General features: G+C 45.7%; 1 protein-coding gene across 2 annotated transcripts in view; it reads left to right on the top strand.

The window, feature by feature from the left end:
• Nucleotides 1-15,219, top strand: part of LOC137361178 (uncharacterized) — a 77,388-nt gene that overhangs the window by 44,682 nt on the left and 17,487 nt on the right. For both annotated transcript variants that reach the window (XM_068026105.1, XM_068026110.1), the window contains exon 11: nucleotides 12,230-12,344. In XM_068026105.1, coding sequence (XP_067882206.1) covers nucleotides 12,230-12,344 — 115 coding nt within the window. The remainder of the gene's footprint in view (nucleotides 1-12,229; nucleotides 12,345-15,219) is intronic.

Raw genomic sequence — 15,219 nt, 5'->3', positions numbered from 1 at the left:
ACCCACAGTCAGTCAGACCTGCAACGTATAACAACACATTTTTCCAAGGTGGCAGAACTCTTCGGACTAAAAATCAGTTTAAGGAAAACTGAAGTCCTGCATCAGCCTGCACCCCAAGAAGAATATAGACCACCAAGCATTCTCATCAAGGGAACCAAGCTGAATGCCGTCAAGCAATTTACTTATTTGGGGAGTGTCATCTTGTTTGATGCCACCATAGATAAGGAAGTGAGCAATAGGCTCTCAAAAGCAAACAGTACATTCGGCACAGTGGCGCAGTGGTTAGCACCGCAGCCTCACAGCTCCAGCGACCCGGCTTCAATTCTGGGTACTGCCTGTGTGGAGTTTGCAAGTTCTCCCTGTGTCTGCGTGGGTTTCCTCCGGGTGCTCCGGTTTCCTCCCACAAGCTAAAAGACTTGCAGGTTGGTAGGTAAATTGACCATTATAAATTGCCCCTAGTATAGGTAGGTGGTAGGGAAATATAGGAATAGGTGGGGATGTGGTAGGAATAAGGGATTAGTGTAGGATTAGTATAAATGGGTGGTTGATGGTCGGCACAGACTCGGTGGGCCGAAGGGCCTGTTTCAGTGCTGTATCTCTAAAACTAAAACTCTACAAATGTGTGTGAAGCCACCGCAGCCTCAGAGTGCAGACAAAACTCGAAAGTGTACAAAGCCATAATCCTCACCACCCTTCTGTATGGCGCCGAGACATGGGTCCTATACCGCCGTCATGCAGTCCTTCCAGAGCGCTTCCATCAGCGCTGTCTCCACAGCATCCTCAGGATCCGCTGGCAGGACCGCAGCTCAAACATTGAACTCCTGGAAACAGCCAACATCACCAACATCGAGGCCATCCTCCTGCCACGCCAACTGCATTGGGCGGGTCACATTGCCTGGATGGACGACAATCGCCTGCCCAAGATCATGTTGTATGGAGAGCTGACCACGGGTAAAGGGAACAGAGGGGCCTCATGCAAACGTTTCAAGGTCTCCCTGAAGAAATCCCTCTCTGTGTGCCACATCGACCATCGCCAGTGGGAAGCATAGGCCATAGATCGTGATGTCTGGAGATGCTACATCAGGAGGGCTACCTTTGAGACTGAGTGAAGAACCAGCATGAAAGAGAAAAGAAGGAGAAGGATTGATCCAATTGCCCCCAGCAGCAACTACACCTTCACTAGTACTTGCTGTGGCAGAATCTGGGAGTCATGGATCGGCCTGACTAGCCACCAGTGGGCCTACAACCGATGAGTACAACCTTCCCAAAATCTTCGTCCGTGAAGAAGTGCCAAGAGGCATTTGTATACGTCTCTCTTTATATCCCTGCAGAATGTTTGCTCACTCATAAACAAGGCCCCTGCAATTCATAACTTCATTGTGGATGAGTGTATCAACATCCTGGCACTGATAGAAATATGACTGCCAACCATCCCATGACCCTAACACAAGTGTCCCCACCCCGCTAAACTTTTCCCATCAAAGCCATCGTGACTACAATGTGGTCCTCAATAAGCCTCATCTTGGTTTTCTTCCTACTTTTTTAACACCTTCTTCTTGGAGTATCTCACCCTCTTCTGTTCCCCATTTCTCTCTGTCTCTCGTTTCCCTTCTAAAATCCTTATTTTGTCTGCCCATTGTGACCTTACTGAAATGACCTCCCCTCCTACAGCCTCGGCATTGGGTGAATTTCTCAACATCATGATCTCCCACATCGAGGCCATCCTCCTGCAAAGCCAACTGTGTTGGGCAGGTCATGTTGCCCAGATGGACGACAGTTGCCAGCCCAAGATCATGTTGTGTGGAGAGCTGACCATGGGTAAAAGGAACAGAGGGGCCCCATGCAAACGTTCCAAGCACTCCCTGCAGAAGTCCCTCTCTGTGTGCCACATCGACCATTGCCAGTGTGAAGTGCAGGCCATAGATCGTGACGCCAGTGACTTTAACATATGCGTAACTCCATTAGTCCCTCCCTCACTGACTTCAGCATCCTTCTGCCTCCTCTCAATTTTACCCTGGTATAAACACCACCACCTATATATTTGGGCACCCTCTAAACCTCATCATTTCCCTTGGCCTTTCTCCATCCAACATCTTAATTACTGGCCTTGTCTCACTTAATTAGCAATATCTCCCTACCCTCTTCCAATCCTATCATTTGCCCAGGGAAAAAAAATGTTCCTTTCCTCCGTCACAAACTCATTCACAAATTATTTTGCCGGTCATGACATGTTTGCTGCTTCTGACTACTTAATCGCTGCCTCACTTCCCCCACAACATCCTTATTCCCACAATTCAACCACTGTTCCCCACCTCTGTGGATCTATTGATTTCCCATCTTTGTTCCATCAAGTCAGAGGGGCACAAACCTGAATGTACTTTTGCACAATTTCCTTGGTCATCAATTAAGCTGGCTTGACCACATCAAGAACCACCCTGTTGTATGATCGGCTTAAGAGTGATGTCCCTTTAAGAACTCAGTATGCTAATGGATAAGTACTAGGATGTAATCATGCGACTAGAAGCCATAGGCACACTGCAACTGTAACAGCCTAGACAAATAGCTTGCTCTGTATTGTATATACTAGTTTAACTGATAATAAACACTCTCGAGATCTTCAATGAACTGGAATCCACATACCTCATTGTGTTGCTTAAGATAACACAAAGAACTCATAATAAGGGGACAGCAGTGGTGAAGAGACAAGATCTAAGCTTGAAGAGCACGGGTAAAACAAATCTGAAAGTGACCCGACAGCCAAAAGAGAGAAAGTTCAAAAGAAATACTGGTCCAAACAGTAGAAAGCAGAAAAACTTACCTCCAGCTGTGGGAGACACAGCACTGAACGACAGGCTGCAAATAAATTCTTGTGCTCGGGTGAGTCATTATGCCAATGGTCAAGGAATCCCGGTTTAAAAAAAAAGGTTTGAAGTGCTTAAAAAATTGATTTTTTTTAAGCTGTCATGCAGGCCCCAACTGCCAAGAATGAGGCACATTAATTTCACCACATGGACATTAAACTTAAAATTGTCACTGGGAAGAAAAGAGGGCCTATCACAAGGAATTGCCAGGCCCCTCGCCGGAAAGACATTTTTGCATATTAGCAGACAGTGGGGGAACAAAGGAAACAGTCCCTGCTCCCCAATCCACAGAAGACGTGTTCAGACCAGTTTAGTCACATGACTTAACTGGCTGTTGCAGAGTTTTGAACTGAGCATTTTAAATTGGCCACAGAGAATTTGAACTCAGAAAGCTCCTGGCTCCTGGATTGAGAAGATCTCTCTCCTGTCTGCTCTCATCTCGTTCTCACCAGCTTTGGAATCCACTAACCATAAAGTTGTCCTGCATTTCATGATCTGTGCAAGGCGTGTGGTGCAAAAGGACACTGAGCCCACCGATGCAAAAAATCAGGCTCCTTGGACGCAGCCAGAAGTCACAATAGGACACAAACAAACAGAAGACAGGCACAGCAACAGAGCAACAGGGCAACAGCAGCAAGGAGAGTGCCAGAGACCCAAGTAAACACAAGCCGATACATGAAGTCCACAGCAAAATAGACCCCAGGCAAGGCTCAGAGTGGAATGACTCTCAGCCAGAAGACGAACCGGCGTTTCACATTGTGAACCTGACACATTGTGTTGATGAAGTCAAACAACTAGAAGCATTTGCTACTATTAACATCATATGCCCAAAGAAAGTTGGCAAACACACACTTAGGACTAAGATTGACACTGGAGCTAGTGCAAATATCCTACCAGTCTGAATCCTGAAGGATATGTACTGGGGTCATTGGAAATTAATGATACAACTGACAACTGAAAAGTTAACTGCATACAATGGGTCACCCATCCTTTGCAGTGGCACAGTTAAAATGCAATACAGCTATGGCAAGTCAGCATGGAAACCACCAATATTTTACCTGGTAGACACGAGCAGACCTGCAGTGGCAGGACTACCAGCGTGTAAGGACCTCAACATTGTGACCATCCATGAGGTCACCAAGGTACCCATTGCAGCAGAGGAGACCAAGGGTACCCGCATTGAGTCAGACAACGACCTATAGCAAATGTACCCGGACAGGTTTGACGCCATAGGAGATTTCAAAGACAATGCCGTACCGTACCTCAGAGGATGCAATTCCGTCAATCTATCCTCCCAGACTGTGCAACATGCACAAGAAAAGCTTAAGCATGAGTTGGATGACATGGAACGCAATGACATCATCACACAGACTGGTGCAGTTCCATCATATGCATATTGAAGAAGGATGGAGCAATCAGGATATGTCTAGATCCGAGGCATCTCAACCTCTTCCTAAAGAGATGTCCCCACAAGATTCCAACACTCTCAAGTTCACAGGAAACAAATTCTTCTCCAAGTTGGATGCTAAACATGGATATTGGTCAGTACACCTAGCTGAGGAATCTCAGGAGGTCACCACCTTCAGAACACCATTTGCAAGATATTGCTTCCAGAGACTACCCTTCGGCCTATCTGTCAGTCAAGATACGCAGCATATGGACAGAATTGTAGAAAACATGCCTGGATGTATATGCATTGCCGATGATATTGCGGTCATAGGCAAAACCAAAGAAGAGCATGATTGAAATCTTCATTCACTGATGGCAGTACTCGTCGCGAAGGGCTCGTTTTTAACAGCAAGAAGCATCAGGTGAATGTAAGTCAGCTCAATTTCTTTGGCTCCATCTATTCAGGTTGTGGAATCTGTCCTGACCCAGGCAAAGTCAAAGATGTAAGGCATATGCCTACCCCACAAGACAAGGAAGATCTACAGAAATGTAGAACCATAGAAAAGTTACAGCACAGAAGGAGGCCATTCAGCCCGTCGCGTCCGTGTCTTGAATTTTTCAACTTCTTGGCACCATACCTTCCGAATTTTACTGGTAAAGCATCATCATTGGGAGAGCTCTTAAAGAAAGACATACAATACGTATGGTAGGAGGACCATCAGTATATGTTTGAGTCTCTCAAACAAGCATTAACAGCAGAAACCTGTACCCTGTAGTACTATGATCCAAGGAAGACGACAATCCTGGAAGTCGACGCCTCACAGAAAGGGCTAGGAGCATGCATCCTGCAGGATGGCAAACTAATAGCATTCAAGTCCAAATGTTTATCCTCAGCACAATCCAATTACGCAAAATAGGGCGTGAAACACTTGCTCTGGTGTTTGGGATCACAAGGTTCCACACCTATCTGTTTGCTAAGCAGTTCACTGTGGAAACTGACCACAAACCACTGGAGATGATCTGGTGCAAACCATTGACAAGTGCACCACCTCGACTACAGTGACTCTTAGTGAAAGTACAAGGATACGACTTCGATGCCTGCTCCAAAGCGGGTACCAAAATGGTCATGTTGGATTCGCTGAGCAGATTGTCAAACCCAAACAAGAATGAAGAAGTTCCACTCAATCTACAAGTAGACAGCATGGACATCGAAGTGGAAGATGTGCTCAGAATCGATTTATTGCGTTTTGGTCAGCACAAATGTGACCAACTACAATCAGTAACAGCCAATGACCCACAACTGAAGGCACTATGGAGAGTCATCATAGGAGGTTGGACAGATACGATAAAAGAGGTGCCAGAAACCCTCAGATGCTTTTGGTCTTATAGAGATGAACTCGGTATCTCAAGAGGCGTCACCTCAAGGAAGACAAGTGATTGCGCCCAAAGCTCTCGGACAGACATCTTGTCACAACGTCACCAAGACCATATGGGCATAGAGCGAACAAGATGACTGGCACGAGACACTGTTTCTTGGCCAGGGATCAACGGTGACTGTCATGCTAGGCCCCCACCTGCCAAGAATGAGGCACATTAATTTTGTCATGAACATTGATTTTAAACTGTTACTGGATTGAGGAGAGGACTTATTGAACAGATCAGCCCTGGCTGGAAAATACATTTGCATATTAACAGACGATGCTTGAAAGGTCAAAGCAGCCATTCCCTGACATTCAACCCACAATGGACTTTTGTTCACCAGATATTGAAGGTGGGGGAGCTCGCTTTCCAGGTTTCCTGCTAAAATGGCTGAATACACAAATGGACATGGTCAAACCTGAGTTTTTTTGAATTTGTACAAACAGTTTGGGCAGAGTGTCTGTTTGCTCCTGGACTGAGAAGATCTCTCTCCTGTCTGCTCCCATCTCTTTCTCACAAACCTCTGAATCCACTGAAGACACATGAACCCCAGGAGAGAAAAGTCTTCAACAGCGAACAGGTTTAAGAAGAATACTGGGCCTCAACGAAAAGCAAGATCTACCTACAATCAAGGACTCGACAGTGAGCTCAAAGAACTGTAACAACAACTCTTAAGATATTGCCTCAAACTTTTTCAACTTTATTTTTCTTCTGCCTCGATTTGCATGTGTGTATCATGTATGTATGCTAGCGTGGGCGTGCCATGTATCTACAAAGAACAAACAAAGAACAAAGATAATTACAGCACAGGAACAGGCCCTTCGGCCCTCCAAGCCTGCGCCGATCCAGATCCTCTCTCTAAACATGTCGCCTATTTTCTAAGGTTCTGTATCTCTTTTCTTCCTGCCCATTCATGTATCTGTCTAGATACATCTTAAAAGACTCCATCGTGCCCGCGTCTACCACCTCCGCTGGCAACGCGTTCCAGGTGCCCACCACCCTCTGCGTAAAGAACTTTCCACGCATATCCCCCCTAAACATTTCCCCTTTCACTTTGAACTCGTGTCCTCTAGTAATTGAAACCCCCACTCTGGGAAAAAGCCTCTTGCTGTCCACCCTGTCTATACCTCTCATGATTTTGTACACCTCAATCAGGTCCCCCCTCAACCTCCGTCTTTCTAATGAAAATAATCCTAATCTGCTCAACCTCTCTTCATAGCTAGCGCCCTCCATACCAGGCAACATCCTGGTGAACCTCCTCTGCACCCTCTCCAAAGCATCCACATCCTTTTGATAATGTGGCGACCAGAACTGTACGCAGTATTCCAAATGTGGCCGAACCAAAGTCCTATACAACTGTAACATGACCTGCCAACTCTTGTACTCAATACCCCGTCCGATGAAGGAAAGCATGCCGTATGCCTTCTTGACCACTCTATTTACCTGCGTTGCCACCTTCAGGGAACAGTGGACCTGAACACCCAAATCTCTCTGGACATCAATTTTCCCCAGGACTTTTCCATTTACTGTATAGTTCACTCTTGAATTGGATCTTCCAAAATGCATCACCTCGCATTTGCCCTGATTGAACTCCATCTGCCATTTCTCTGCCCAACTCTCTAATCTATCTATATTCTGCTGTATTCTCTGACAGTCCCCTTCACTATCTGCTACTCCACCAATCTTAGTGTCGTCTGCAAACTTGCTAATCAGTCCACCTATACTTTCCTCCAAATCATTAATGTATATCACAAACAACAGTGGTCCCAGCACGGATCCCTGTGGAACACCACTGGTCACACGTCTCCATTTTTAGAAACTCCCTTCTACTGCTACTCTCTGTCTCCTGTTGCCCAGCCAGTTCTTTATCCATCTAGCTAGTACACCTTGGACCCCAAGCGCCTTCACTTTCTCCATCAGCCTGCCATGGGGAACCTTATCAAACGCCTTACTGAAGTCCATGTATATGACATCGACAGCCCTTCCCTCATCAATCAACTTTGTCACTTCCTCAAAGAATTCTATTAAGTTGGTAAGACATGACCTTCCCTGCACAAAACCATGTTGCCTATCACTGATGAGCCCATTTTCTTCCAAATGGGAATAGATCCTATCCCTCAGTATCTTCTCCAGCAGCTTCCCTACCACTGACGTCAGGCTCACCGGTCTATAATTACCTGGATTATCCCTGCTACCCTTCTTAAACAAGGGGACAACATTAGCAATTCTCCAGTCCTCCGGGACCTCACCCGTGTTTAAGGATGCTGCAAAGATATCTGTTAAGGCCCCAGCTATTTCCTCTCTCGCTTCCCTCAGTAACCTGGGATAGATCCCATCCGGACCTGGGGACTTGTCCACCTTAATGCCCTTTAGAATACCCAACACTTCCTCCCTCCTTATGCCGACTTGACCTAGAGTAATCACACATCTGTTCCTAACCTCAACATCCGTCATGTCCCTCTCCTCGGTGAATACCGATGCAAAGTACTCGTTTAGAATCTCACCCATTTTCTCTGAGTCCAAGCATAACATTCCTCCTTTGTCCTTTAGTGGGCCAATCCTTTCTCTAGTTACCCTCTTTCTCCTTATATATGAATAAAAGGCTTTGGGATTTTCCTTAACCCTGTTTGCTAAAGATATTTCATGACCCCTTTTAGCCCTCTTAATTCCTCATTTCAGATTGGTCCTACATTCCCGATATTCTTTCAAAGCTTCGTCTTTCATCAGCCGCCTACACCTTATGTATGCTTCCTTTTTCCTCTTAGCTAGTCTCACAATTTCACCTGTCATCTATGGTTCCCTAATCTTGCCATTTCTATCCCTCATTTTCACAGGAACATGTCTCTCCTGAACGCTAATCAACCTCTCTTTAAAAGCCTCCCACATATCACATGTGGATTTACCTTCAAACAGCTGCTCCCAATCTACATTTCCCAGCTCCTGCCGAATTTTGGTATAGTTGGCCTTCCCCCAATTTAGCACTCTTCCTTTAGGACCACTCTCGTCTTTGTCCATGAGTATTTTAAAGCTTACGGAATTGTGATCACTATTCCCAAAGTAGTCCCCTACTGAAACTTCAACAACCTGGCCGGGCTCATTCCCCAACACCAGGTCCAGTATGGCCCGTTCCCGAGTTGGACTATTTACATACTGCTCTAGAAAACCTTCCTGGATGCTCCTTACAAATTCTGCTCCATCTGGACCTCTAACACTAAGCGAATCCCAGTCAATGTTGGGAAAATTAAAATCTCCTATCACCACCACCCTGTTGCTCCTACATCTTTCCATAATCTGTTTACATATTTGTACCTCTATCTCACGCTCGCTGTTGGGAGGCCTGTAGTACAGCCCCAACATTGTTACCGCACCCTTCCTATTTCTGAGTTCTGTCCATATTGCTTCACTGCTCGAATCCTCCATAGTATCTGTAGGTGTTAACCGAATTAGAGTTTAAGTTGAATAAATTTCAACTTTTCTTCTTTAAATCTAAGAAAGCCTGTTTGTGCTGGTTTTTTTGCCTTATAATTGGAAAGCGGTGAACAAGGGGGAGCTAAAAACACGATGTGTTTAAAATTAAACCCTGTTACGGTAAGACCAGGTGAAGGCTGAGAGGGACCCCTAGACACCTTTCTCACCAGATCGGAACGGTGACATCAAAAGGTTGGTGAGGATGTGCGAGGCATGCCAGAGCCACCAGCCACAACAACGTAAAGAACCTCTACACCCTCACGAGATTCTGTCAGTCCCTTGGTCCAAAATCACCACTAATCTATTTACCATGAATGGAGATGACTTTATCTTAGTCACCGATTATTTCTCCAAATTTCCAATTATCAGACAGGAAAAAGACACTTGAAGCACAGTCGTCGTAGACACATTGAGTGCAATATTCAGTCTCTTCGGTGCACCTGAAGAAATTATTTCTGACAATGGGCCACAGTATATGGGCAGACCTTTCAGGGATATGGGTACCAAATGGGACGTAAATCATCTGACGTCCTCATGACATTACCCTAGATCCAACAGTCTTGCTGAGCAAATGGTTCGTGCAATTAAATCACTTATCCTGAAGTGTAGGACAATGAAACAAGATTTTCGTGTTGCCAAAATCATGAGAGGTATAGACAGGGTGGATAGCAAGAAGCTTTTTCCCAGAGTGGGGGATTCAATTACAAGGGGACACGAGTTCAAAGTGAAAGGGGAAAAGTTTAGGGGGGATATGCGTGGAAAGTTCTTTACGCAGAGGGTGGTGGGTGCCTGGAACGAGTTGCCATTGGAGGTGGTAGACGCGGGCACGATAGCGTCTTTTAAGATGTATCTAGACAGATACATGAATGGGCAGGAAGCAAAGAGATACAGACCCTTAGAAAATAGGCGACAGGTTTAGATAGAGGATTTGGATTGGCGTAGGCTTAGAGGGCCGAAGGGCCTGTTCCTGTGCTGTAATTTTCTTTGTTCTTTGTTCTTTCAAAGCTACACCTCAGATCTACGCCTATGGATGTGCTCATGTTTGGCAGACAAATGAGAGTGATTCTGCCAAGCCATCATCTGTCCAAATTCTCCGAGATGCAGGAGCTCCTGCTTGAAAAATAAGGGAGAATGTAGATGGTGCATGACTGATATGCAGGGGCGGAATTACCTCAGCTACACATAGGACAAATGGTCAGGGTGATTTAGATGTGAATATAGGAGGTATGATCAGTAAGTTCGCAGACGACACGAAAATTGGTGGTGTCGTAAATAGTGAGGAGGAAAGCCTTAGATTACAGGACGATATAGATGGGCTGGTAAGATGGGCAGAGCAGTGGCAGATGGAATTTCATCCGGAGAAGTGTGAGGTGATGCATTTTGGGAGGACTAACAAGGCAAGGGGATATACAGTGGATGGTAGGACCTTAGGAAGTACAGAGGGACCTTGGTGTACGTGTCTATAGATCACTGAAGGTAGCAGCACAGGTAGATAAGGAAGGCATATGGGATACTTGCCTTTATTAGCCGAGGCACAGAATATAACAGCAGGGAGGTTATGATGGAGCTGTATAAAACGCTAGTTAAGCCACAGCTGGAGTACTGTGTACAGTTTTGATTGCCACACTATAGGAAGGATATGATTGCACCAGAGAGGGTGCAGAGGAGATTCACCAGGATGTTGCCTGGGCTGGAGCATTTCAGCTGTGAAGAGAGACTGGATAGGCTAAGGCTGTTTTCCTTAGAGCAGAGAAGGCTGAGGGGGAACCTGATTGAGGTGTACAAAATTATGAGGGGCATAGATAGGGTAGATAGGAAGCAGAGGTGTCAATAACCAGGGGGGATAGATTTAAGGTAAGGGGCAGAAGGTTTAGAGGGGATTTGAAGAATTTTTTTTTCACTCAGAGGGTGGTTGGAATCTGGAACACACTGTCTGAAGGGGTGGTAGAGGCAGGAACCCTCACAATATTTAAGAAGTATTTAGATGAGCAGTTGAAACGCCATAGCATACAAGGCTACAGGCCAAGTGCTGGAAAATGGGATTAAAATAGATAGGTGCTTGATGGCCGGCACGGGCACGATGGGCCGAAGGGCCTATTTCTGTGTTGTATGACTCTATGAATCTACGACATACACCCCACAATGAGAACGTGGTTACCTGCAGAGGTATCCAAAGTATGCAGTGAGCCTGGGTCCTATGAGGTTACAACATCTAGCGGAGCAGTGTTGAGGAGGAACTGAAGCCAATTAGGAGAAGTGTGCAACAATCTAATTGCACACAGCAGACTCAAAGAACAAGCTCCGATGGTGAGGGTGTGACGGAACAACAGGACAACAACCAAAACATTGACATGTCTGCAAACCAAAACAGCCAAGGGTGAAATCCACATCGCCAGAAGGTTATACTGTAACAAGATCTGGAAGAGTTGTAAACCAAAACGATATATGGACTCTTAAGCTTCTGCACTCGTAAATGTCCCAATCCCAATCCTTATACTTCTAAATTTTATAATCTCTATCCATTATAACTAATTTTGCTATTACCCAATTTTTTTGTATTTTTACGTGTCGTATATGAGACTCATCTTTGGAAAGAAAGGGGATGTTGTATGATTGCCTTAAGAGTGATGTCCCTTTAAAAACTCAGTATGCTAATGAGATAAGTACCAGGATATAGCCATGTGACTAGAAGCCATAGTTGCACTGCAACTGTAACACCCGAGACAAAGGTTCTGTATATAGTTTGCTCTGTATTGTATATACAGTTTAACTGTTACTAAACCCTCTCGAGATCTTCAATGAACTGGAATCCACGTACCTCATTGTGTTGCTTCAGATAACACAAGGAACTCATAACACACTCTGCTTTGCTCTCAGGAGCCAAAACTTTTCTGTTTAAGACCAGGATCTTCCTGGAGTACAGTGACAGCCTCAGGCTCCTTTTCTCCACAAGCAACTGCCTCCTTAACTCTCGCACTTCAAGCACTAAATGTGAGGCGCTCATGGGCGACTTCACCTAAAAGATCAAAGCATCCTTGATCATGATTTTGGATATTGATTTTAATAGAAATGCATTATAATTTGTGTTTCAGGCTATTGTTGACAGTTGTTGTGCTGTGGTACTGCTTCAGGCTCTCAGTCATCTCAGAGTCCATGATGAGTCCTTGCTATATGTGACAGCTTGCATTGCTGAGCTCGCAAAACATGGTAAGGATATTATTTCATTCATTGCTATTCCTCAACTGTGGTGGTTTTCAACAATAATTTAATTTTCTTTCTGATTCTAAGCATTTAATATTGTTATAAGGGGAAAACTTACTCTGTACCAAAATTATTAATGCATTCTTGGAGAATAGCGAACATAGCCATGCAAAGCACTATAGAAATGTAAGTTCTTTTATTATGAGATTAGGAAAGGATAGCAAACAGTATCAATATAAACGACATGGTATTATTTACATCATTTACACTGTAACACTGCACTATTTACACTACACTGTAACATTGCACCAAACAGCATAACAAAAAAAGGAAAGAAGGTACCAGCCCTTCGCTTTGTAAGCTGGAACGTCAGAACTATGTGTCCTGGCCTGTCGGAAGGCCTTACACAAATCAACGACTCTCGGAAGACCGCCATCATTAACAAGCTCAGTAGACTCAATGTAGACATTGCAACACTTCAGGAGCCACGCCTCCCTGCGAGCGGATCTCTAAGAGAGCAAGACTACACCTTCTACTGGCAGGGTAGGGATCCTGAAGAACCAAGACAGCATGGAGTGGGCTTAGTCATCAGAAACTCTGCTCAGCATGATAGAGCGACCTTCAAATGGCTCAGAACGCATACTGTCCATCCGACTGCTCACCGCCTCTGGTCCAGTACACCTACTCAGCATCTATGCTCCAACACTCTGCTCCCCACCTGAAGTTAAAGACCAGTTCTATGAAGAACTCCATGATATCATTAGTAGCATTCCTAATACCGAACATTTGTTTTTGCTGTGGCCAGGATTGGGGCCGACCATGACTCATGACCCTCCTGCCTTGGGCGCTGTGGCATTGGAATGATGAATGAGAATGGACAGAGACTGCTTATCATAACCTCTGCATCACCAACTGGTTCTTTCATACCAGGTTTCTTGGAGGCACCCAAGATCACGTCATTGGCACCAGCTGGACCTCATCGTCACAAGGTGAGCCTCTATAAACAGTGTCCAAATCACACGCAGCTTTCACAGTGCGGACTGCGCCACCGACCACTCCCTGGTGTGCAGCAAAGTTAGACTCAAACCAAAGAAGCTACATCATTCCAAGCAGAAGGGCCGCCTGCGCATCAATACGAACAGAATTTCTTATCCACAGCTGTTACATAAGTTTCAAAATTCACTTGAGAAAGCCTTTCAAAACACTCCTGCAGGGGATGCAGAGACGAAGTCAGCCCACATCAGACGCCATCTATGACTCAGCAATGACCACCTTTGGCAAACATGAGAAGCAGAATCCAGACTGGTTTCAATCTCACTTTGAAGAGATGGAACCTGTCGTAGCTGCTAAGTGCACTGCACTGTTGAACTACAAGAAAGCCCCCAGCGAGTTAACATCTGTAGCACTTAAAGTAGCCAGAAGCACTGCACAGAGAACAACCAGGCGCTGTGCAAATGACTACTGGCAACACCTATGCAGTCGTATTCAGCTGGCCTCCGACACCGGAAACATCAGAGGAATATATGATGGCATTATTTATTTATTTATTTTTTTTATTTAGAGATACAGCACTGAAACAGGCTCTTCGGCCCACCGAGTCTGTGCCGACCAAGAACCACCCATTTATACTAACCCTACAGTAATCCCATATTCCCTACCACCTACCTACACTAGGGGCAATTTACAATGGCCAATTTACCTATCAACCTGCAAGTCTTTGGCGGTGGGAGGAAACCGGAGCACCCGGCGAAAACCCACGCGGTCACAGGGAGAACTTGCAAACTCCGCACAGGCAGTACCCAGAATTGAACCTGGGTCCCTGGAGATGTGAGGCTGCAGTGCTAACCACTGCACCACTGTGCCGCCCTGCTTTTGGGCCAACCATCAAGAAGATCACCCCCCTCAAGTCTAAATCAGGATACATGATCACTGACCAAAGCAAGCAAATGGACCGCTGGGTGGAGCACTACCTAGAACTGTACTCCAGGGAAAATGTTGTCACTGATACCGCCCTCAATGCAGCCCAGTCTCTACCAGTCATGGATGAGCTGGACGAACAGCCAACAAAATCGGAACTCAGTGATGCCATTGATTCTCTAGCCAGTGGAAAAGCCCCTGGAAAGGACGGCATTACCCCTGAAAAAATCAAGAGTGCCAAGCCTGCTATACTCTCAGCACTCCATGAATTGCTTTGCCTGTGCTGGGATGAGGGAGCAGTACCACAGGACATGCGCGATGCCAATATCATCACCCTCTATAAGAACAAGGGTGACCGCGGTGACTGCAACAACTACCGTGGAATCTCCCTGCTCAGCATAGCGGGGAAAGTCTTTGCTCGAGTCGTTATAAACGAACTCCAGAAGCTGGCTGAGCGTGTCTACCTTGAGGCACAGTGCGGCTTTCGAGCAGAGAGATCCACCATTGACATGCTGTTCTCCCTTTGCCAGCTACAGGAGAAATGCCGTGAACAACAGATGCCCCTCTACGTTGCTTTCATTGATCTCACCAAAACCTTTGACCTCGTCAGCAGACGTGGTCTCTTCAGATTACTAGTAAAGATCGGATGTCCTATCCTTTCCTATCCTGAGTGACGTGAAACGGGGCTGTGTTCTCGCACCTACACTGTTTGGGATCTTCTTCTCACTGCTGCTCTCACATGCGTTCAAGTCTTCAGAATCAGGAATTTTCCTCCACACAAGATCAGATGGCAGGTTGTTCAACCTTGCCCGTCTTAGAGTGAAGACCAAAGTACAGAAAGACCTCATCAGGGAACTCCTCTTTGCTGACAATGCTGCATTAACGTCCCACACAAAAGAGTGTCTGTAGAGACTCATCAACAGGATTGCGGTTGCCTGCAATGAATTTGGCCTAACCATCAGCC

This window comes from Heterodontus francisci, chromosome 3, assembly GCF_036365525.1.
Source record: "Heterodontus francisci isolate sHetFra1 chromosome 3, sHetFra1.hap1, whole genome shotgun sequence".
Lineage (NCBI taxonomy): Eukaryota > Metazoa > Chordata > Chondrichthyes > Heterodontiformes > Heterodontidae > Heterodontus > Heterodontus francisci.
The sequence above is the reverse complement of the archived record's forward strand: the minus strand, read 5'-3'. Positions and strand labels throughout refer to the sequence as shown.